Source organism: Squalius cephalus (assembly GCF_949319135.1).
Source record: "Squalius cephalus genome assembly, chromosome: 22".
Classification (NCBI taxonomy): Eukaryota; Metazoa; Chordata; class Actinopteri; order Cypriniformes; family Leuciscidae; genus Squalius; species Squalius cephalus.
In genome coordinates, this window is record NC_137143.1 from 15487843 (window position 1) to 15511857 (window position 24015).

Here is a 24015-nt window from a genome sequence, read left to right on the forward strand (position 1 = left end):
TCAGTTCATTCAATAGATTCAAAATTCAATCGAACAGGTTAATTGAAACGAGCCATTCATATGAACCGATTCGCTGAAATGAATTGACCGCCCAATGCTAATCTGAGCATGCGCGTTTACACGCGTTTAGAGTACGACAAAAAAAATGTGATGTCATCTTTGCGCGCGCGTTCTTTGATCGGTGTAAAATGTGTTGCCTACATAGAGAGCATTTGCTGCTGTTGTTGTCTACGTAATGTGTAAATAGTGGTTTAAAATGACGGATAATGATTGTTGCTCGTTGCAGACAGACCCGTCAGAGACGCAGGACTCTGAGAGTCGCTTAGATGAGTCTGAAACTGCTGCTCTTATGCTCAGGTGTTGTATGGGCTTTTTATTCTGTAGCTATGTTTAAATTATTATCAGAATTTTTTTTTTATTGCTATTTATTTATAACTGTATAAACTCATTTTTAGTCAAAAACAACGACGAGCTGTTCTTAAACGAGAGAGAAGGAAAAGGAAACGTCAAGCTCTTGCTAAAATAAGAGAAGGTAATTTATTTTAATGTTTATTTGAGGTGTGTGTGTGTATGTATATATATATATATAATATGTATGTGTGTATATATATATATATTAGGGGTGTAACGGTACACAAAAATCACGGTTCGGTACGTACCTCGGTTTTAAAGTCACGGTTCGGTTTATTTTCGGTACAGTAAGGGAAAGAAATGCAAACATTAAACTGCAGGTTGTTTATTACTATAAACTTTTTTTTAACAATTTGTTTACACTTTTTTAAACACTTTTTAATAAAATATAATAAAATAGATATAAAATAAAAAAAAAAGAATAAGAAATAAAATACTGCTGCAAAGTTCTCCACTAAATAAAATACTCTCAGTCTCAAACCAATATCACATAATAAGATATAATGAAAAATATAAATAAATAACTATGATTACAGTGCAGCATTACCAATCCCAGCTTGTAGGCCTGCTCCATGGCCGTAGCCAGCTATGAGGTCACCGAGGTCTGGACCTCGGTCATTTTTTTATATTCAAAAATAAAATTTCAAGCTCTCTGAATGATTAATTAGCCGTTTAAACCGCGTCATATGTGTGTTTGCAATTTATGTCGCTGCGAGAAGGTAGATCAGTGAACGGGGCTTGAGAGCGTGTAAAAATGCGGCAGAGCGCTTTATGTCACTTTATTATAATTTGTAAATAAAGCGCAAAAGAAACTACAAGCATGATGCAACAACATATAGTTGATGTCAATTTGTAATTCATGAAATGACCAAAAAGTGCCAATAAACTTTTTTTTTCTTTTACATTTCCGATAATGGAGCGTAATTTGCACTAAGTGCCTGTCTTTTTAGCAAAAAAAAGACACCTTCTACTAAATAGCTACAGTGGCATGGGTCGTTGGGCGTGCGTGAGGTGCTTGAAACTCAGTAGCTTTTGAAGCGTTCGACTCGAGTTCGAATCCGCCTTTTGCCGAACTCGCTCTTCTCCCTTTTCCCAATACACATGAGATGTAAAATGTATAGCCTAACATAAAGGTCTCTAGCGTTATATTTTGCCAACGAACTAATATCGAAACCGTGATATGGTTTTGTGCTTTTATAAAACAGCACAAGACTTTAAGTATCCTATATAGGCATTATGTTTGTGCTGCGTGATTTAAAGAAAAGTGCGCACTTTGCTCACGCGATCAAAGAGATTATTTCTTGCAAGTGAAGACATTAGGACAAAAGTATTGTAATTTTCCTATAGTGTAATGTAAAGTATACTTTTGAAATATTCATTTTCATTATAGGCTATATGGATTTTAAGTAATAGGAATAATTATCTAAATCATTATTATATTATTATTATACTAATTGTTTGGCATACTAAAACACCAGTTATAATGTAATGTAGACTGAAACTCCATATCATAACTAAAAAATATGTTTGAGCCCCCTTTAATGTCCAGGTACAAGTCAATGTTTTTTCTTTGTGCACAGTTCATGGGTTGAAGCCCGTTGAAGCTCTTAATTTTGAGCTCTCAAAGACCACCAGATTGATGCATTTAACCTTAAAATGTACAAAATTTTCTTACGGGGGAGCATGCCCCCGAACCCCCCTAGAGGAACAGAGGTTTACCCAACATAGTTTTACAAAATCCTATGGGAAAGATCGATCATTTATGAACTTTACTCCAGCATAGTACAACAAAGTTCCTTTTAAGTCAGTAAACTAAAACTCTTAATGCAAAATTAAAATGTCCTTGGACAAACTATACAATTGGCCTACCTAAAGGGGGGCCTACAAGACATTGATTGTGGCCAGGGGCCTCTGAATTCTTAATCCGGCCCTGCACCTCACCCCGGACCTCACTAATTTTCAAACCCTGGTTACGGCCTTGGCCTGCTCATATTTAAAAATTAAGGCTGGGAATCGATAAAAAAAAAAAAGAACTAATTAATTGCACAATTTGCTGTAATTAATTGCAATTCCTCCAAGCTTGTAATCATCAATAATTAAACTTATAATCACCTAATTAAATGAAACACGGGGAAAAAAGGAACAGAAAATAGCCCTATATTAAAATAATATTAAACATAAATATATCAATGTATTATTATTTTTCAATAATCAATCAACATAATCAATTTAAGAATTTTTTTTTTTTTCACTTTTTTAATAATTATCAAAATAAAATATAGTCCAAAGCTATTATTACCAGAGCTTGTGATCAGAGCAGGTCATTTTACCATTTTTGCCAGCATAACTAAACCAGCTCAGCAAACAGAAGTGTACTACTGAGAAATTTCACCTGTTTTGGGTGTTTTGAGTGTTTGGGCCGTTAACGACAGAGCAGAACGCGCAGCGCAAACACGGACTCGAACATTGAGCAGAGAGCGCAGCGGGCCGACACACACACACACACACACACACACACACGAAACGGAGAGTGCGGCGGCGCACACGGAGCGGAAAAGCTTTTTTTCGCCCTGCAGTCTATTTTATTGGTTTAGGTTACAGTGACGACGGGTAAAACACTGGTAAAACATTAGAATCAGCTGCAGGGCGGGATTTGCGCTGAACGCGGAGACTTCCGCCACTTAATATGTTCGTGTAGAAACACGAAAATGTACCTATGTTCCGCACACAAAATATTGCATGCAGTCATTCGGTACACACGTGCACCGAACCGAAAGCCCTGTACCGAAACGGTTCGGTACGAATACACGTACCGTTACACCCCTAATATATATATATATATATATATATGTATGTGTATATATGTATATGTATGTATATGTATATATATATGTATATATATATGTATATATGTATGTATATATGTATGTATATATGTATGTATATATGTATGTATATATATATATGTATATATGTATGTATATATATATGTATGTATATGTATATATATATATGTATGTATGTATATATATATGTATGTATGTATATATATATATATATATATATATATATATATATATATATATATATATATATATATATATATATATAGCAGCACGTAATTTATTCCTTTCTCACACTTACTTAGTTTTAGGTAACACCTGTCTATGCAAACATAAGCCTGATTTACACCTTAGTAGCTTTTGTTGTCAGCTGTCAGTAACAAACGCATCTTTCTCAACTGTAGGTCATTCACAAAATAAAGAGAACCAAGAGTACAAGTCTGAAGATGAGGAAGAACAGAAGGCTGATGAGGAGAGGTTTGTCATCTTAAGTTCAGTACGATACGCTAATATTAATTGGACAAAATACAAACTATGTCACACTGTTTTACAATACCAGTGAGCGATTACACCAGGATTGGATGGAGAGAGAAAAGATTGCACAAGAAGAATTTAGGCTGAAGAAGGAGAAAGAAGATGCAGCGCGAAAGAGAAAGGAGGAAGAAGAGGTGAGAATTTTCTGGACCACATTTATATATATAATTGCAAGAAAAGTCCAATTGCTAACATTAAATCCTTGACATTCTGCAATGGCCTGGACAAATCTCAATTAAAATACATATAATGCTCCAATATCTTGTTTTTCTGTAACCAAAGCGGAAAATAAGAGAAGAATGGGAGGAGCAGCAAAAGAAAGAGAAAGAGGAGCAGGAGAAGAAGGAACAGGAGAAGAAACAGAGAGAGGTGATCCCTGCACTGGGAGGATAAAGAGGCTGATGTCTACATATATCCTCTATCAGATATCAAAACGTTTCATGCTACGGGCAACAAATCAGCCTTTAAAATTTCAAGCTGTTTGCCAATCACGGTTTTACATACACACCACATTCCAGAAGTCTCTGTTTCATGTGTACATTTTGTGATTTTGTTTGTTTAGCAAACTATTGTCTTCATTTCCTTAACTAAGATACACAAAATCGATTTAAAATGCAGCAAGTGTCCACTTCCAATGAAGAACATGTATCTTTTCGTGTCAGCTGGGTGTAGTGATAATGTTGCTTACTTATGCTACTATAAAGAACATGTGCTGTGAACAGTCAAATTTGAACTACAAAATACTGATAATATCAGTCCATAATGTACAAATTATCTGCCAGATTGTCTTAACCAATTCTAACAGACATGTGCTTGCACACCACACAATTTCACCCGCCATACTGTGTATGTTTGCACCATTTATAGGAAGCGGTACAGAAAATGCTGGATGAAGCAGAGAGTCAGGTAACATCTTGCTTTCCATGTCAAATGCATGTTGGAAAATGCAGTTCTGTTTGCAATAATCTCATTATTTTGTTGCATTTAGCTGGAAAATGGTGTTCCTTGGAAAAACCCTGATGCCCCAAAGGATTACGGGACTGAAAAGGACAGGGCAAACTGCCCCTTCTTCCTTAAAACGGGTGCTTGTAGGTTTGGAGACCGGTAAGTGTTTGCAAGGTTTTGACTGACAGTCAAAAGTGCAATTTCAGGTTCTAGATGATGATTTTTTTTTACTGTGCGTAATGAAGGTGCTCCCGAAAACACGAACACCCAACATCCAGCACCACTCTGATGGTGAGGGCGATGTTTGTGACGTTCGGGATGGAGCAGAGCAGACGTGATGACTACGACACTGATGCCAGTCTTGAGTACTGCGAGGAGGAAACGCAACAGCAGTTTCTGGATTTCTATGAAGACGCTCTGCCAGAGTTCAAGAACGCAGGGAGGGTGGTGCAGTTCAAGGTAAATAAAATAAAAAACTAAAATAATCAACATTAAAAAAAAAATTATTCAAATGTATCAGTCTGGTTTGGTGCTTCTGTGTCATGGAGAGCAATTTAGGAATCTATTGTTTATCCGTATGAATTGAAGCATCTTGCTTTTTAAGGAGTCGCTGCTTTGGCAGTGGAAATCACAATTTGGTCCTATTGTAACTCATTTCCTCTCCACATGGAGGATAATCGAAAGGCGATTGCAACAAGTTATATAATCTGGCACTGGCATTGGCCTATTTTTCACAATAATCATTTTTTGTTAGGCAATGTTCCCTTTCACTGGCCGCAATGGGTGCATAACAAAGGAAATACTATCTTTGATGATAGTGGTCTGAAATCCTTTCAGAACATTAAAGCCCAATATTATTTACCAGGTATCTCTTTTTTATGTTTTTGCATATCAGATAGGCCCTTCGGGAATATGGGGTGCCTTGGGATTCCATATTACCTATTCACCTTTTGCGCAAAATAATTCTTCCTTCTGAGAAATGTCCCTCTTCTGTTTCAGTTATTTATCTTTATCCTCTTAAACATTCCTATAAACTGTTATCTAGTACAACTGTTCAGGCCTAGGATCTTAATGAGGATGTGCATGATTCTGATGAGGTATGGGGGATGTTTAAGCGGTCTTCAAAGAACCCTAATCATCAAATGATACACTGGAAATTACTACATAGCGTTAACATAACTCCTCTGAAGCAATACTATGTGAATATGTCCTCCTCTGCTAAGGCCCTGTTTACATCTGGTATTAAGATGCGTTTTGGACAATCGGATCACAGTTAGACGAGGGAGACACATTCATATTCATATTCATTCTTTATTGTCCTCGATGGAGGAAATTTGTTTTCACAGGCTGTACCAGAAGCAACATTCAACACGCATAACATGCACACACCACACAGAGTTTTGTACACATAAATAGACATATTGCAGACACAAAAAAAAACAAAAAAAATGCTCTTATAGGTGAGATTACAAAAGTTTCCCCTAGCCGTGATTATTTTATGGGTTAGCTGTCTGTATCTGCGGTCTGAGGGAAGAAGGGTGAAACTTGAGTCAAGAGGCTGGCTGGGATTTTGTACAATGGTGTTTGCTCTACGAATGGTAGCTGTGTCAGTGAGAGCCGACAAGTTGGGTGTGGGAAGACCAATTATTTTTGAGGAAGTGTTAGTGATTTTAAGGAGCTTGTTTCTATTAGTGAGAGAAAGTATAGTGAAATAGCAGGTGGCACAATACAGGAGGATGGGTTCAATGATACTACGGTAAAAGAGAAGAAGGTGTGGTTTGACTGAGAAAGTCCTGAGCTTACGTATGACAAATAGTCTCTATGAATGTCTGTGATGTGATGGTCAAAACTCAATTTATTGTCCAAAATAATGCCAAGGTACTTGAAAGTGTCAACAATGTCTTGCCATTGATGGAGAGTGATGGCAGTGAGCGGTGGAGAGTTTTTGGCGTGTGTCCAGGATAAGTTCCTTTGTTAAGGAGGAGATGACTATCTGTACACCATTGGGTGAAATGGGGAACAGATTGGTGGTATGCTGTTACTGATTCTGTGCCGGTGAGGAGGGCGAGTATGGCTGTGTCATCCGAGTATTTGAAGTACTACGGCTGTCGTTAGTATATTCTTCAAACCAAATTTGGGTCTTCAGCCGATAGAGTTTAAATCCCATCTGGCTAGCGCGCTTCCCATCATTTTTACGCATGAAGTCAGTAGGCGGAGAGTATGCGGTCATTAATGGCTGTTCAAACACATTCGACCACATGTGCGTCTACACTACAAAAGCTATCCGGTCAAATGCGTTTTCGACAACCTATGGAAGTGGTCGAAAGTGGACAAGCTCAAAACGTTTTAGACCCCGTTTACACCTGTATTTTGCATCTTCGACTTGTGATCCGATCGACCAAAATGCATCTTGATACTAGGTGTAAACAGGGCCTAAGTGTAATCTATGTTCAGGGCACATACTTGTGCTTCTTCTGGGAGTGTCCCTGACTCTCACCTCACCTCACTCCTATCTGTTAGGCACTGATATATGTTTGACTCCATGTCATTTCTTTTTGAATGAATTTGGGGATCTTACCTTATCCATTCAATAAAGATGTTTACTGTTAGCTGCACTGTTAAGCACTGAAATCCTCCTCACACAATAGACAGACGAATGTGGACTGTGTCTTTGTTGGACATTGTCAATGGAACTCTCTATCTTTCTTTCGTATACATGGATCCCCACATCAAGACTGTGAATATATGGCATGCTGCTTTTGATATTTTCAACTTTTTTTATCTTTGTTGATCTGTATTCTATTTGTATTCTATTTCTATATTCTTGAAGTCTTTCAGGGGTGGGTTCTAGGTTTGTATAGTTGCTTTTTGCTTTCTATTCTTGTTTTTCTTTGTCTGTAAAAATGGAAACTCAATACAACGGTTGTCTAAAAAAAAAAAAAAAAAATGTATTGTTTAAATGTAATTTTATAATTTAATAATAATTTAACATTTTTGAAATTTGAATGTAATTTATATTTAATTAATAAAGAATAATTCAAATTAACAATATTATTTCCCCATATTTTAATAGGTGAGCTGCAACTTTGAACCTCACTTGAGAGGAAACGTTTACGTTCAGTATGACACGTAAGTCCCGTATTATTAGCCATTGCTGTAGAAGGAGAAGTGTTGTAAATATTATTTTATTTTTGATATCTCTGTTATATATATACCTGCAGAGAGGAGCAATGCAAAGAAGCTTTCATGATGTTCAATGGCCGCTGGTATGCTGGAAAACAACTGCAATGTGAATTCTCCCCAGTAACTAGATGGAAAACAGCCATATGTGGTAAGAAAAAGAGAAGTTTCTTCGTAATTACTTTAAGTCTTTCTTTAGTTATCATTTATAATATGCCTATATTCTTTTTCTTATATGTTCTCAGGACTTTTCGACAGACGAAAATGTCCGAAAGGGAAGAACTGCAACTTTCTTCATGTCTTCAGAAATCCAAGCAATGAATTCTGGGAGGCAGACCGTGATCTTCATATGTCCCCTGACCGCGGTGGAGGCTTTTCTAGTCGGCATTCAGGCAGCAGAGATGGAATGTGGTCCCAGCGTGGAAATAGCCCTGAACGATCCCAGCGCAGGTGGACGGATCGAACGAGTGACAGCCGTGAGCGGTACAGTTACAGGGGAAGGCGGAGCCGCAGCAGAGAAAGGCACAGTCGAAACAGGGAAAGGTGGAGTCGTAGCAGAAGCAGAGAGAGAAGGAAGCCAGAGCAATCAACAAGGAGATCTCAGAGAGAGCAATCCAGGAGGAGCAGGAGTCGATCCCACAGCAGAGACCGGTTAAAGCAGAGCGAAGATTCATCAGCAGACTCGAGAAGAAAGAGGTCAAAATCAAACACTCCGGACCACGTGTCCAAAAACGGGTCTGTGAAACGGAGGGGTCACAGGAAGGAAAGCCAAAGCCCAGAAAACTCTGACCGAATGGATACACATCATCACAAGCACTCTAAAAAGAGCAAGAAGAAGAAAAAGGGTAAAAAGAAACACAAAAGAAAGAAAAGTAAATCACGCAGCTTGAGCTCGTCTGCTGGATCTGGCGAAGATTCCCACAATGAGGAGGGTAGCAAGACGCCGTCTAAATCTGAAGCTCCTGCTGAAGAATGTACAGCTGTGGCATCCAGCGCAGGTTCGCCAGAAGATAAAGTGGAGACCGCAACTTCGGGGTTTTGTCATCCTGATGAGGAGATCCAGTGCACGCTTACAGACTCTACCAAATCAGATAGCATCACACAGTCTCCATAGATTACACAAAAATACATGAACTGTTTCTGTTGTCTTAAAGCAGCTGTTGTTCTTTTAGTTTGCATAACAAAATGTCTAGTTTTTACGATTTTTGCTGATGAATACATTGCCCTGTACATTTGTAATTAAATCTAGCATTTTCTGAAATCTTGTTGAAAGTGTTGGTGGTAAAAAAAAAGAATTCATTTTCAGTTTTGGTGCTCAGACATTACATGGGTAAGCTGTTCTTGGGGATTATTATTGCCATTTTATTTTAAGTTGCGACATAACAGAAGTAGAAGCCATTTTGATTAAAAAGTACGGGCTCAAAAAATATGATCTCAAATAATAATACAAAATGAATTGTATGCATTAATTAATTGTTCTCAATAAGATCAGGATGCATTTAGATCAGAGGTTCTCAACAAAGGGGCCTACTAGAGGCCCTCAGCAAACATTCAGAGGGGCCTCAATAAGTCTAAAAATGTCATTAAATGAACATAATTTTAATTAAAATGCTGGGGAAAAAATACACTAAAATAAAGATGACATTGTGTAATCTGACATCATATTATGAATTTATTTTTATTACAACAGAAGTACCAGAGGGAGGGAGGGTCAAGAAGGATGAGACTGCTGATTTAGATGCATTTTGTTGCCAACTACAAGAAAAAACTACTATACATATCAAATTATGTTCTTTATTAGTAAGAGATCGTCAAAGATTTGGACAACACGCTGCAATATCTGACTTTATTCATCATTTGTTTTTGTTTTTATGCTTCAAAAGACATTTTTTTCAAGAGTAAGTCTGACAAACAGTCCAATACAATAGCATAGAAAGATGATTTTATGGGGGAAAAAAAGGCATGAAGATGGTGAAACAAATTCTTTGGCATTAGAAATTAAACAACTAATGAATGGCAAATGCCTGATATGCCTGAACCAATTAAGTGTTCACAGGAACCAATCATTACAGTGTTTTTGGTCAGGAATTCACTAATACTGGTGTTTACTTGTGCCTTAGCTAATACAATCATTGAATTTATGCCAAAAAATTCTGAATGTCTAGTTTACATTATCTCTGTTCCCCCGTCTGAATAAGAATGTTTGGTCCGTAACACTTCAGCAAGTCTTGGTCTTGAACCTCTGGCTTCTACTGGATCTACTGAGAGTTGCAAAAAATACTAGCAAACTGTGTGTGAGCTGGAAAAGAGTGTTTTAAGGCAGCTGAAGGTAAGAGGTAATGTTTTAATACAGAGAAGACGTCATGGGAAAAGTGGGGATGCTGACACTAATCTTTGCTACACATGTACTGATCCAAACCTGAATTCAAAGTCAAACACTGGGAAATTTGCATAACTGCTAAGATAGTGGCACAGGTGATCTTTTCGATGAGCTCGATTCCCTCAGATGTTTGGCAGTAGAAATGCAGGCATCAATACCTTACCAGGAAGTGCTGATTATTTTAAACACTATTTTGTATGATAACCTAAAATACAGACATTTTATAGAGAGAATGCCCACAGAAAAAAAGAAAAGAATATGTGTGTTAGTGTTTTGGTAGGTTTGTTAGTCCTCAACATTTATGTCAGTCCGATCTCCTCCAGAACGCTACGTGGCGTCTCGGCTTCCTATTAGAGGTACAAATCAAAGAAAATCCATTCATATACTAAAAAAACTGCCAGTATTTTTCCCAAGCATGATTAGAATGAGAAGTGTATGCATTCCTCACCTCCTGCAACATGTCAGCCTGCTCTATGGCCTTCAGAACATTCTTCTTCGATGTCTCTTGGGCTTCACCACCCAGGATAAACTCATCCAGTATGTAATAGGCTTTCTCAAAGTTGAAGATAATGTCCAGTTCACACACCTGGTTTTCAAACACACAGTGAGTTTAACAATGAGTGGTTGCAAAAGTTTTATCCGAAACTGTTAAAATATAGCAACGGATCTGGTCATTGGTTTAAAGGAATAGTTAGTTGAAAATTCTGACATTATTTACTAAAAACCTTTCAAAACCTCACTTTCTTTTATTTTGCTCAGCTGCTCTTTTCAATACAATGCAAGTTGAATGGTCAAATGTCATTATTTTCCTCACACAATGCTATCATTAGGCTTCAGAAAATTTGAAATCAAGCTATATGGACTTGTTTATTATGTTTTAATGGGGATCTTTTGTACTTTTTGGAGTCGTTTAGTCATACAGCTTTGAAAAAACATGAGGGGCAAGTTGTCATTCTTTGGGTGAATTATTACTAAAGTAAGCATGAAACGGAAGTTGCGATAGTCTTTTTTTCTTCCCTGTTGTGACATACTGAATATCCGACTGAAGAGACATGCGTCATGAAGATTTTGATTAAAAGATATGAATTTTATTAAAATAATGATGTGCATGGATTTATAATTTATAATAAGCACTGCAACATTATGTAAATTAAAATAAGAATTGCCAATTTTGATGTCATGGTGACTTTAACAAGCCAAAAACAACCAACTCTTTTATAGCTCCTTAAGGCTGAAAAGCAAAAGCTGACATAAATCTTAACTCACACTGCCAAAATATTTGTCCAGCAGTTCCACGTATCTGTGGATGATCTCCAGGGTTATCAACTCGTTTTCTTGGTCTTCCACAGCACAGCAAAAGTACAGGCTGGCATATCTGAAATGCAAAATAAGCTCACCTCATAAATAGGCTACTAACAGTACAAAGAAAGTGAAACGCTTTTCTCTGTTCCTCTTTCTGTCAGGACACAGTACAAAGTTACACATTGTTGCAAAATATCAAAAACAGGATCTTTTTGTTCTAAGCAGTCTTTCTTATTTACCTTGTTGACAATATCACAGATATATGACTGTTACTCTCTTATATACTGTAATTAAAGTAGCACTAGGCAATAAAATACACCGAAAGTTGAGATTTGACTGAAACAAATTACATTTGCGTTAAATGTAAATATAAAAAATAAACTCAACCACAGGAAATGGCACTTTCCACAAATAAAGAACCAAGTAATAAGGACAACTGTATGTGCCTCTAAATACAATCATATTATATAATATACAATCATAATACTTTCATTCACAATGCTTTATGGGATTGTGAAGTTTTTAGGACACAGTCTTGTACCTTTTTCTTTTTCAGCAATTTTCAAAAAATTTTTGCTTCGAATCCAAGTTTGTATTATTCAACTTGTAGCTGGTTGGTTTGGTTGGCTTAACTCTTTAACGATAAATTATTATTTTTTTAAATCCCAGGATACAAGGATTTCTACTATGAAATATTAGTAGAAATATTTCAAGAACCAAGGCCGCTGAAAAAAGTGGACTCTAATGAAATAAATGTAATAAATAAATGCTTCTTTACTACAATGAACTGAACATACTTCTTGTTTTACTTGCTGAATACAGTTGAGAAGGTCAGGATCTCTAAGACGGGATGGACCATGTTCACCATTTTAAGGGGGATATACAGACATTTGAAGGGTTTAAAACTAGCTACTTTTCTTGCTAGGTTGATTTATGTCAGATAATAGTTTATCAAATATGCCTCACAACACAAAAGACATGGGAGTTGTGCCTTTAATATCTATAAAAATAAAATAATAAAAGTCAGGGAACACCCAAGTCTACCATATCATGGAAAGTGCCAAATACAATGGATCTGCAGTTCCGTCCATGCAGTCCTTGTCATTCAGTGTCGTTTTCTAACCTTTTATAGACTATTTTCAGATCCCTCCATTCCAGGAAACTGCACATTTTGGGTTTGCGTGCCAGCACCATCTGAATAACCTCACGAGAGATCTTTTTCTTCTGTACGTCAGACAGCGGCACGTACCATTTCTGAAGACGTAGCTTCCCCTGCCTGCTAAAGAGCAGCATAAACTGCATCTGAAAAGAAATATAAACAAAAATGAGTCTCAAACCCAGACATCGTGTTTGTGCATCACCATATGTGCCTAGTCAAGCCAAGCCAAAATAGATCCCAGCTCTTCCGCATGGAAACGTTCGTCGTGTCGCTTATTTCAAAAGTCAGTAACGTTACATAAAACGACCAAACCGAAGCGTTGTCGTGTTTCGTGAATTACTTCTGTTTGTTGCAACAAAAGAGGAAGGGTCGCGTTAGCAAGAAGGCTACGGCCGTGTAAATGATACATTTATAAACTATCCACACCATTCACCCATAAGTATTTGCACCAGCAAGTCCAAATAACCAAATAATGTCCATCAATGCAAGAGATAAAATTGAGCTTTTACCTTAAAGTTTATATTACACTCGGTTCCGCGAGCATGGGCTTTGTGGCTGATGGCAGTAAACGCAGATGTGAGGAGTCCCGTTACATGGACGGACGCATCTCTCTTTCGCTAGATCACTGAATCGTGTCCTTTCATTGGCTTCGAGACTCACCGATGACACTCTGTATTGGTCCAGACTCGAGTCGAGCGGGATGGGTGAAGCTCTGCCTGAGACGGAGGTTTTTGTTATGCAGTGAAATTTATCATGAAAATCGTGACTCTGTCATAGAAAAAAAAATAGATACATTATAAGATCCCATCTGAGATTCATCGTGCTGGTGATCTTTTTTTAATAACAAAAATTAGTTCCCTGTGACTTTTTTAGAAACACTCTATTAGACTTTTTTTTGTTTGTTTTTTTGTGGGCGTCCTGTCAGTAAAAGTGATAATAGGCATATTCATTTTTTTTTTTAACAAGATATTCTTTTTTGCAGTGTTTCTTCAGTCCGACTAAATGTATAAAGTAAATTTCATTTGTTGTCTGAATGAAAATAAGATTTTAGATGCTATATTAGATGTCGCACTGGACATAGATCTATAGCATATAAAATTGATATTGAGTTGGCCTATTGATATTGATATTGAGTAACACTGAATAACATAAAAATGACACATTGAGAAAGTGTTAGTGTTTTTTGTCCAAATTGACATTCACACAGAACACGTTTTTCCATTCAACTGCGATTCTTTTCCATTATTTTTCAATGAATTATTTTTAAAAAAAAAGTCCTTGCGCTTTTTTCGTTCTCTTGTGAGAGGTTCTCTCGTACTGCGTAACATCTTACGCTATGGGGAAATCTCTTTTCCGCGAGATATTGAAGCCAAAAATTATATCTTAATTTTGAAATAATGTAAAACGCATTGCGGCAGCATGCAGGCATAGGCAAGACGGCTCGCGTGCCTATTGGCTGCCCTGCGGCAACTGCAGCAGCCTATCGAGAGAGGCCCCCGTGACGTCAGATCCAATGGGGCGCTTCGCGTCATGTCCCGCCGAAACTCACGTGCGTGGGCCTATAAATACAGATGGACAGGCTGATTACACTGGTTTTTCATCACTTCAGCTTAGCTCACGCATCGCTGGATCCTGAGAGAAAGAAGTCGCGCCGTCAGAAAAAGCCTTTTCAGCGGGACGAGCCACTGCATCTGAAGCCGCTGGCCGCGCCACCTTCAGTCGCCGTTCCTGCTGCGCTATCCGGCATTATATCCTTTTCTCCTCTACTGTGTTTTGTATGTGTGTGTGCAACACACACTCTCATTGCACTAAAAGAGCTGGGCGTCTTTTTCGAGATGCCCCTTTCCTGTGGCTCGTGCCGAGCCCCACTCAGCGACGGGGACGGCCATGTCATCCGCGTTTCCTGCCTAGGTGAGAAACGCGCAGCTCTCGTGCTCGCCGACGGCGGCTGCCCTCACTGCGAGCTAATGCCCATGGCGACTCTGAGGACTCGCCTGGCATCTTTCGTCGAGACTGCACCTCCACCAGCTTCGCCGCCTGCTTCGCTCGAGTCTCTCACTGACGGACAGCGGCCGCCGTCTGCCACCGCTTCCGTCATAGATGACGACGAAGAAGCCACGTTTATGGAGGATTACAGCTGCTCTATCCTGGCGTCCGAGCAGTAAGGAATGGTCGTCCCTCTCCCTCTGTTCGAGCCGCGCAAACTGCGCCGCTCGCAGGGGATGTCAGAAGCAGACGGTCACACGGCTAGCTCTCGTTACGTCACAGGAGAGCTTTCCCGCCCCCGCCCTCAGCTCGCGCGCGTCACTCACCGGCGAAAGGAGAAAAGAGTGTTTTAGTCCCGCCGAGGCCGGACCAACCTCCATTTCTCACACATTTCTCAGTTCCCTCCTAAGTTCAGGTGACTGGAAATGTCAATATTGCAGTGAACGAGCCTGTTGTAATACACGCACGCCTGCAAACGAACGCCATCACAAGACATGATGACGCTCTCTGGATGGATGTTTTCCTTCAAAGGGGTTAGTTTTTCTTTACGTTACAAGAAAACTACCCCGCCCCTCCTAGGAAAACGACGGTGTTCAAGTCCCGCTGCGGCCAGACTTCCACCAAAACTTCTCGCTCGTTCAGTTCCAGAAAATGCGACTGTTCCAGTGTATTTTGCAGAAAACAAGCCGGTACCACAGCCCGTTTGCCTGCACACAAACGCCGTTTTTACGTCGGCCCAGATAAATCTCATAAAGAGTGTATTTCTGGTATTCCGGCCACGGCTGATGGTGTTATGAGTGTAGTAAAAATGCCCACTGCCCAGTGCTCATTCCTACACACAGGCACAGCCTGCCCCACAGGGCTCGCGCACTTAAAATCGACTCATGTCGATTGCGCACTAAATGTAGTGAATGTGCCCACGACCCAGTGCCCACAAACACTACACACTGCATGTCTCTCGGTTTCTGTAAAAACGAAACCAACACACATACAGTCAGCTCAAGCCGACGGTGTTTTCAGTGTAGTAAATTTGCCCGCTGTCCCGCACCCACATTCACTCACAGACATGACGAGCCCCACGGGGTCCCCCCCGCTCGCTCTCTCTCAGCTACCCGCCATAAGAGAGTCGAGTGCGGGCAGGCTGCCCGCTGTGTTCAGCGCGCCCCCCACCTCGAACGGTGCAAGCGCGGCGTCTATGTTACAGCATACCGAAGCTCTCCGGCCGCCACTATGTCACTGCCAGAGCCCAGATCTCATTCAACCCCTAGCTATTCATGCAAAAGCGTGGGCAAAGCTTCCCGGGGTATCAGAATGGGTGCTGAACATTATAGAAAGAGGCTATTCGCTACAGTTCGCTCGACGCCCCCGCCGTTGTGCGGCGCGAATCGAAACCAGCGGTAGAAAAGGAAGTAGCACATCTACTTCGAACCGAAATTGCGAAACTGTTGAGCAAAGGGGCCATAGAGCCTTTATCTCAAGCTCAGAGCGAAGGGGGTCTGTACAGCAGATATCTTCTGGTACCGAAAAAAAGACGGGGGTCTCAGACCCATTCTAGATCTAAGACGGCTGAACAAAGCGCTTTCGAAACGGCGGTTCAGAATGCTCACAACCAGGAAAATCCTCTCGCAAATTCGTCAGGGGGACTGGTTTGTGTCAATAGATCTGAAGGACGCGTATTTCCAAATACAAATAGCGTCACGTCACAGGCGATTTTTGAGATTCGCCTTCGAGGGCCAGGCATATCAATACACAGTCCTACCATTTGGCCTGTCCCTAGCACCCCGTACATTCACGATGTGCATGGACGCGGCCCTCGCTCCCCTGAAACCTCGGGGAATGCGAGTTTTTGAACTACTTGGACGATTGGCTGGTCCGAGCTCAGTCACACTCAGAGCTCATAGAACACAGGACCATATTACTCGAGCATCTCGAGAATCTGGGTCTCAAAGTCAATTGGGCGAAAAGTTCACTGTCTCCCAGTCAGAGAATATCTTTTCTGGGCACAGAACTGGACTCGCTGTCTATGACAGCTCAGCTATCGCCACAGCGCAGACTGGATATTCAGCGCATGACGGAAACCTTCCGCTGCGGCGCTATAGACACGCTCAGAAAGTTTCAAAGGATGCTGGGTCTCATGGCCTCAGCATCATCAGTACTTCAGCTGGGTCTGGTTCGCATGCGCCCACTGCAGTTCTGGCTAAAAGCAAGAGTACCGTGCCGAGTGTGGACCTCCGGTCTTTTTCGCCTCAAGGTCGATCAGAAATGCGTCTCAGCTCTGAAACCTTGGAGAGCGATCGACTGGTACCAGTCAGGTGTAAGCCTGGGGACTTCCTCGAGTGTGAAGGTGGTGTCTACGGACGCCTCCACCTCGGGATGGGGAGCGCTGCTCGAGGGCAGACCGTTCTTCGGCCAGTGGTCAGAACGGGAAAAGCTTCTACACATAAACTGCTTGGAAATGATGGCAGTCGACAACGCGCTGAGGCGCTTTTGTCCCCAGATAACAGGACACCACGTCTTGGTCCGTTCGGACAACATGTCAGTGGTGGCCTATATAAATCGCCAGGGAGGTATCAGGTCCCGAAACCTTTACAGGCTGACGGAACGCCTCCTGGTCTGGGCTCAGCACAATCTGCGTTCGTTGAGAGCAGCGCACGTGCCTGGCCACCTGAATGTGGGACCAGACAGACTGTCCAGGAACAATGTTCCAGCAGGAGAATGGTCTCTACACCCGCAGACAGTCCAGCTGCTGTGGGAGACATTCGGCAGAGCGGAAGTAGACCTGTTTGCGTCTCAAGAAAACGCTCACTGTCCGGAGTTTTTCTCCAAGAGCAGGGATGCGCTGGCCCACGTCTGGCCCCGCTGCCCGCTCTATGTTTTTCCCCCAGTCGCACTCCTACCTCAGGTGTTAGAGCGGATCAGGGAAAACGGATGCTCAGTGTTACTAGTGGCTCCGTTCTGGAAGAACCAGGCTTGGTTCCCAGTTCTGATGCAGCTGACAAGCGCTGCCCCATGGCCGATACCAGTGAGGAGGGACCTCCTCTCTCAGGCCAAGGGTTCGATCTGGCATCCTCGCCCGGAGCTTTGGTCCCTACATGCGTGGGCCAACAACGGGTACCCGCTAACCTCCCGGAGGGAGTGTTAAACACGATCATGCAGGCTAGGGCCCCCTCTACGAGACAGCTCTATTCCTCAAAATGGTCTGTGTTCTCTAGCTGGTGCACAGCCCGTGGCTTTTCACCCCCAAATTGTGGGGTGACGGAGGTTCTCTCCGTCCTGCAAGAGCTACTGGATGAGGGCAAAACCCCCTCCACGCTCAAGGTTTACATGGCGGCTATAGCAGCGTTTACTAAACCGACGCTCAGCCAGTCACTTGGAAGGAACGATCTGGTCATTCGCTTCCTTAGAGGAGCTAAGAGGTTAAATCCTCCCAGACCTCCCTCAGTTCCCATGTGGGACCTTTCTACGGTCTTGGAGGCCATGAAAGGTGCCCCATTCGAGCCGATCTAATCAATAGATATCAAACACTTGTCTTTCAAGACAGTGTTTCTTCTGGCTCTCGCTTCAGTAAAGCGTATAGGGGACTTACAAGCGCTCTCAGTGAGCGCGACATGTATGGAGTTTGGGCCAAATGACTCGAAAGTCATACTCAAACTGAGGCACGGGTACGTTCCTAAATCCCTCAACACACCGTTTAGGGCTCAGGTGATTTCCCTGTCTGCCCTGCAGGTCCCTAACGAGGAGAAGGACGCCAGCTTCCTTTGCCCGGTCAGGGCATTAAGGGCTTATGTGTCTCTCTCGTCTGTCTTCAGACAGACAGAGCAGCTCTTTGTCTCGTTCAACGGACATTCTAATGGACAGGCCATGTCAAAACAGAGTCTATCCAGATGGATAGTTGATGCTATATCGCTGGCTTACGCCTCTAAGGGCTCGCAGTGCCCATTAGGTGTCAGAGCGCACTCCACAAGAGGCATGGCCTCGTCGTGGGCTTGGTCTAGTGGGATTGCCTTGCAAGATATCTGTATGGCGGCAGGCTGGGCCTCCCCGTCTACATTTATAAGGTTTTAAAACCTAGAGGTTCCCGCTTTGCAGGCTAAGCTGCTTTCGGTCTAATAAATCGGTATTGTCTGCCCCGATGCTTTCGGCCCAGAATACTGAAACTGCTTGAGCAAACGCTCGCTGATCGATCACGCAGCTCTATGGGCAGTGTGTAAGACCCATTATATTCATCAGACCAGGCCAAGTTTGTTCGCCCTGGCTGTGTGGAACACTATCAATATAATTGCTCCTTATAGGATGCTATTTATGACGGGAATGATGCTATTCTAGCCCCTCTTCCTGGACTCTCTGTGAGTCCCTGATGATCATGTACTATATGAGCCCCAGGCACTTGCCCTTGGGACTTTGGTATTGGATCTCAGTATGCACGCCGTTTTACACTGTGTTCCCCATAGCGTAAGATGTTACGCAGTACGAGAGAACCTCTCGTAAGAGAACGTACTCGGTTACTAACGTAACCTCGGTTCTCTCTAGAAGAGGGAACGAGTAGGGCCTACTGCGTATCTTTGCCGTGCCTGCAACACGCTCTGGTTCGCTTCGGCGATGAAAAACCAGTGGAATCAGCCTGTCGAAAACCAGTGGAATCAGCCTGTTCCAACCAGTGGAATTTATAGGCCCACGCCACGTGAGTTTCGGCGGGACGTGACGCAGTGGGCGCAAAGCGCCCCCATTGGATCTGATGTCACGGGGGCCTCTCTCGATAGGCTGCTGCAGTTGCCGCAGGGCAGCCAATAGGCACGCGAGCCGTCTTGCCTATGCCTGCATGCTGCCGCAACGCGTTTTACATTATTTCAAAATTAAGGATAATTTTTGGCTTAAATATCTCGCAGAAAAGAGATTTCCCCATAGCGTAAGATATTACGCAGTACTCGTTCCCTCTTCTAGAGAGAACCGAGGTTACGTTAGTAACCGAGTACGTTCTACAGACCTGCGTCTCGCATTTTTAGCGGCAAAAACACTTTCTGTGTCAACCGGGCTACACTTCCAATAGGCTATAAGAAAAAAAAAATCCCCATTGCCCCTTTTTCTCACGCTTTCTTGTCAAGAAAAAATTATTTATTAAAATAAATTATAATGATTTATTATTTATAATTATATAAATAATATTAATTATTATTATTATTTATAATTATAATTATAACAAATATGTTAAAATGAATGAGAACAGATTAACATATAATCTTATGCAAAGGCTAGATGAAAGTTATGTCTTGAAAACTTTGGCTATGTGGTTAAACGGTTACTGTGTGATTTTGTGTATTGTGCTAAAACAAAGTGAGGCATCAGTTTTTTTTTTTTTTTTTTTATGCAATTTTGAAGACACTTATCTCTGACAAAAAAGTTACAAAAGAGAAAAGCTTCAGTTCACCCTGCTTACATAGTCTAACAGTCTGCTTTCATATAAGCCATTATGAATAAATACTCTTATATTAATTGCATAATGAAAGGCAATAACTCTTGATGAAACTTATGGAAATCTTAAATGTGGTAAAACAGCTATTGTGTGTGTTATTGTGTTGTGCTGAATCAACTTGAAGCATGAATTTGACAACAAACAATTATAAAGAAAATATACCACTTACCTTAAAAAAAAAAAAAAAAAAAGCCGCCAAGGAGATTTCAAAAAGCTTCAATAAACACTGTCTTATTGTAACCTAATCATCTGTTTTCATGCACTAGATGTCGCTGTGAGCCACTAGATTCAGTTTCAGCGCTGATTCTTGCAGCTCTCGCCGGGTGCAGTGGCGCGCGCCTGTAATCCAAGATACTGGGAGGCTGAGGCTGGAGGATCGCTTGAGCTCAGGGGTTCTGGTCTGTAGTGGACTATGTCGATCGGGTGTCCGCACTAAGTTCGGTATCGATATGGTGCTCCTGGGGGAGCCCGGGACCACCAGGTCGTCTAAGGAGGGTTGAACCGGCCCAGGTCGGAGACGGAGCAGGTCAAAGTCCCCGTGCCGATCAGTAGTGGGATCGCGCCTGTGAATAGACACTGCAGTGCAGCCTGAGCGATACAGCGAGACTCTGACTTTTATGTTCACAGTTATAACCAGTGTCAAATAAATTTTAATTACAACAATTCATTATTTTTAATTATAGGCTTTCAAGATTAATTAGATGTCAATATTTTGCATTTAGCCTATAATAATACATATATTTAACAATCGAAAAACAAACTCTGAAAATCTATACATATCCTATAGCCTAGTAAATTATTCATTTATTAAACTGTAAATCAATTTGATTAAAAATAATAATCAAATATTTTAAAATGAATGAGAACAGATTAACAAATAATCTTATGCAAAGGCTAGATGAAAGTTATGTCTTGAAAACTTTGGCTATGTGGCTAAACCGGTTAAACGGTTACTGTGTGATTTTGTGTATTGTGCTAAAACAACCTGAGACATCAGTTTTGTTTTTAAAAAAAATGCAAATTTGAAGACACTTATCTCTGACAAAAAAAGCTACAAAAGAGATAAAAGCTTCAGTTCACCCTGCTTACATAGTCTAACAGTCTGCTTTCATATAGGCCAGCCCATTATGAATAAATACTCTTATTAATTGCATAATAAAAGCCAATTACTCTTGATGAAAGTTATGGAAAACTTAAATGTGGTAAAACAGCTATTGTGTGTGTTTTTGTGTTGTGCTGAATCAACTTGAAGCATGAATTGGAAAACAAATAATTATGAAAAAATATATATAGGCTACTTAAAAAGTAAAAAAAAAGCTACAAAGGAAATTTCAAAAAGCTTTAATTCACCCTGCCTTATTGTAACCTAATCATCTGTTTTCATGCACTAGATGTCACTGTGAGCCACTAGATTCAGTATCAGCGCTGATTCTTGCAGCTCTCGCCGGGTGCAGTGGCGCGTGCCTGTAATCCAAGATACTGGGAGGCTGAGGCTGGAGGATCGCTTGAGCTCAGGGGTTCTGGGCTGCAGTGGACTATGTCGATCGGGTGTCCGCACTAAGTTCGGTATCGATATGGTGCTCCTGGGGGAGCCCGGGACCACCAGGTCGTCTAAGGAGGGGTGAACCGGCCCAGGTCGGAGACGGAGCAGGTCAAAGTCCCCGTGCCGATCAGTAGTGGGATCGCGCCTGTGAATAGACACTGCAGTGCAGCCTGAGCAATACAGTGACACTCAGTCTTTTATGTCCACAGTTATAACCAATGTCAAATTAATTTAATTGCAATGATTCCTTATTTACATAGCCTAGCAAATGATTAACTTATTAAACTATAAATCAGTTTGATTAAAAAAAGAATCAGCTGTGTTAAAATGAATGAGAACAGATGAAGATAAATATGGTAGCCCATGTGCGTTATGAATGGCTAGATGAAAGTTATGTCTGGAAAAATTTCAACTATGTGGTCAAACGGTTATTGTGTGCTTTTGTGTGTTGTGCTCTAACAACCTGAGGCATCAGTTTTAATTTTAAATGCAATTTTGAAGACATTTACCTTTGACAAAAAAAAAGCTACAAAAGAGATTGTAAAAATCTTCAGTTCACCGTGCTTACGTTAGTCTAAAAGTCTGCTTGCATATAGGGCGCTATGAATGAACAGTCTAATGCTAATTGCATAATGAAATGCAATAACTCTTGATGAAAGTTATGGAAAACTTAAATGTGGATAAACAGATGTTGTGTTTTTTGTGTTGTTGCTGAATCCATTTGAAGCATGAAATTGATAAACAAATAATTATAAAGAAAGTAAAGCTGCAAGCAGCATTTACCGGGGTTCAAGCAGTTATGGCATTTAAGGCCTTTAAGCACAAAAGCATCAAAAGTTATTAAGTTTTATTTAAGCAAGCATGTAACCACTAACATAATAGATTGAAAAGACCATTTACAGCCAATACAGGCAATGTACCATGTATATGGTTTTAAAGCTTTTTAACAGTTATAGCGCCACCTATGGTCCGATCTCCATGAAACTCTGCATGCTTCTTCACCATGTTATGACACATATGCTCATCAATTTTCGTGAATTTCTTAGTTTTCCTTTAGGATTTATAGGCTTTTGAGAGTATTTTGTCACGACCTTTTTCTAAATGACCCTGTTACAGCCACCCAAATGCAAAAGTACAACTTTTTTTTCCGATAATTATTGATCTAGAGAGTCCAGAGAATTGTCCTAGACTGGTTTGGTTCCGATCGGGCGATAAACCAGGGACTAGTTTGCAAATGTATGTTTCGGACAAAATTTGACATAGCAGAACATTTTTGCTGCCTAAATTGAAATTGGAGATACACATTTTGTCCGCCTTGAGCCAGGGATCACGGTGTAAGACACTGGAGTCTAGGACAAACGGTCTAGATAGGTGTATAGGTGTAGTGCCACCTATGGGCCAATCGGGGTCATACTCTGATAGGTTGTCCCCAAATTGAGGCCTACCATCTGGCCAGGTTTCAAGTCTCTAGGCCTTACAGTTTGGCCTGCACGATGCGTTTTACAAATCCTTACAATTACAATAGGGTTTCAGCATTTCATGCTTGAACCCCTAAATATACCACTTACCTTTAAAAAAAAAAAAAAAAAAGCCGCCAAGGAGATTTCAAAAAGCTTAAATTAACACTGTCTTATTGTAACCTAATCATCTGTTTTCATGCACTAGATGTCGCTGTGAGCCACTAGATTCAGTATCAGCGCTGATTCTCGCAGCTCTCGCCGGGTGCAGTGGCGTGCGCCTGTAATCCAAGATACTGGGAGGCTGAGGCTGGAGGATCGCTTGAGCTCAGCGGTTCTGGGCTGCAGTGGACTATGTCGATTGGGTGTCCGCACTAAGTTCGGTATCGATATGGTGTTCCTGGGGGAGCCCGGGACCACCAGGTCGTCTAAGGAGGGATGAACCGGCCCAGGTCGGAGACGGAGCAGGTCAAAGTCCCCGTGCCGATCAGTAGTGGGATCGCGCCTGTGAATAGACACTGCAGTGCAGCCTGAGCGATACAGTGAGACTCAGTCTTTTATGTCCACATACCCAGTGTCAAATAAATGTAATTACAACAATTCATTATTTTTAATTATAGGCTTTCAAGATTAATTAGATGTCAAAATTTTGCATTTAGCCTATAATAATACATATGTTTAACAATCGAAAAACAAACTCTGAAAATCTATACATATCCTATAGCCTAGTAAATTATTCATTTATTAAACTGTAAATCAGTTTGATTAAAAATAATAATCAAATATGTTAAAATGAATGAGAACA

At 41.0% G+C, this 24015-nt stretch overlaps 2 protein-coding genes across 3 annotated transcripts; one reads left to right on the top strand and one right to left on the bottom strand.

The window, feature by feature from the left end:
* Positions 1-135: 135 nt before the first annotated feature.
* zrsr2 (zinc finger (CCCH type), RNA-binding motif and serine/arginine rich 2) lies at positions 136-10504 on the top strand. 2 transcript variants are annotated; one of them, XM_079856894.1, is made up of 11 exons: positions 136-357; positions 456-532; positions 3659-3731; positions 3814-3922; positions 4071-4157; positions 4656-4694; positions 4777-4892; positions 4979-5192; positions 7807-7862; positions 7955-8064; positions 8159-10504. In XM_079856894.1, the coding sequence occupies exons 1-11, from the start codon at positions 257-259 to the stop codon at positions 9025-9027; spliced, it is 1851 nt and encodes a 616-aa protein (XP_079713020.1). In that variant the 5' UTR covers positions 136-256; the 3' UTR covers positions 9028-10504. The 2 variants fall into 2 exon arrangements, with proteins under 2 accessions (XP_079713020.1, XP_079713019.1); XM_079856893.1 differs by having other exon boundaries at positions 164-357; positions 3653-3731.
* On the bottom strand, positions 9759-13509 carry ap1s2 (adaptor related protein complex 1 subunit sigma 2). Its single transcript, XM_079856895.1, has 5 exons — positions 13264-13509; positions 12719-12897; positions 11560-11668; positions 10742-10879; positions 9759-10640 (listed from the first exon to the last, which is right to left on the bottom strand). Exons 2-5 carry the CDS (start codon positions 12895-12897, stop codon positions 10593-10595), a joined length of 474 nt encoding a protein of 157 aa, XP_079713021.1. The 5' UTR covers positions 13264-13509; the 3' UTR covers positions 9759-10592.
* Positions 13510-24015: the final 10506 nt, after the last annotated feature.

Bases quoted from the DNA above. Each gene is read 5' to 3' on its own strand.
- zrsr2 (XM_079856893.1), top strand. From the start codon at position 257: ATGACGGATAATGATTGTTGCTCGTTGCAGACAGACCCGTCAGAGACG. The intron at 4,893-4,978 runs GTAAGTGTTTGC...TGCGTAATGAAG, and splicing joins GCTTGTAGGTTTGGAGACCG to GTGCTCCCGAAAACACGAAC. The intron at 7,863-7,954 runs GTAAGTCCCGTA...ATATACCTGCAG, and splicing joins GTTTACGTTCAGTATGACAC to AGAGGAGCAATGCAAAGAAG.
- ap1s2 (XM_079856895.1), bottom strand. From the start codon at position 12,897: ATGCAGTTTATGCTGCTCTTTAGCAGGCAGGGGAAGCTACGTCTTCAG. The intron at 10,880-11,559 runs GTGAGTTAAGAT...TTTGAAAACCAG, and splicing joins TGGACAAATATTTTGGCAGT to GTGTGTGAACTGGACATTAT. The intron at 10,641-10,741 runs GTGAGGAATGCA...TACCTCTAATAG, and splicing joins AGGCTGACATGTTGCAGGAG to GAAGCCGAGACGCCACGTAG.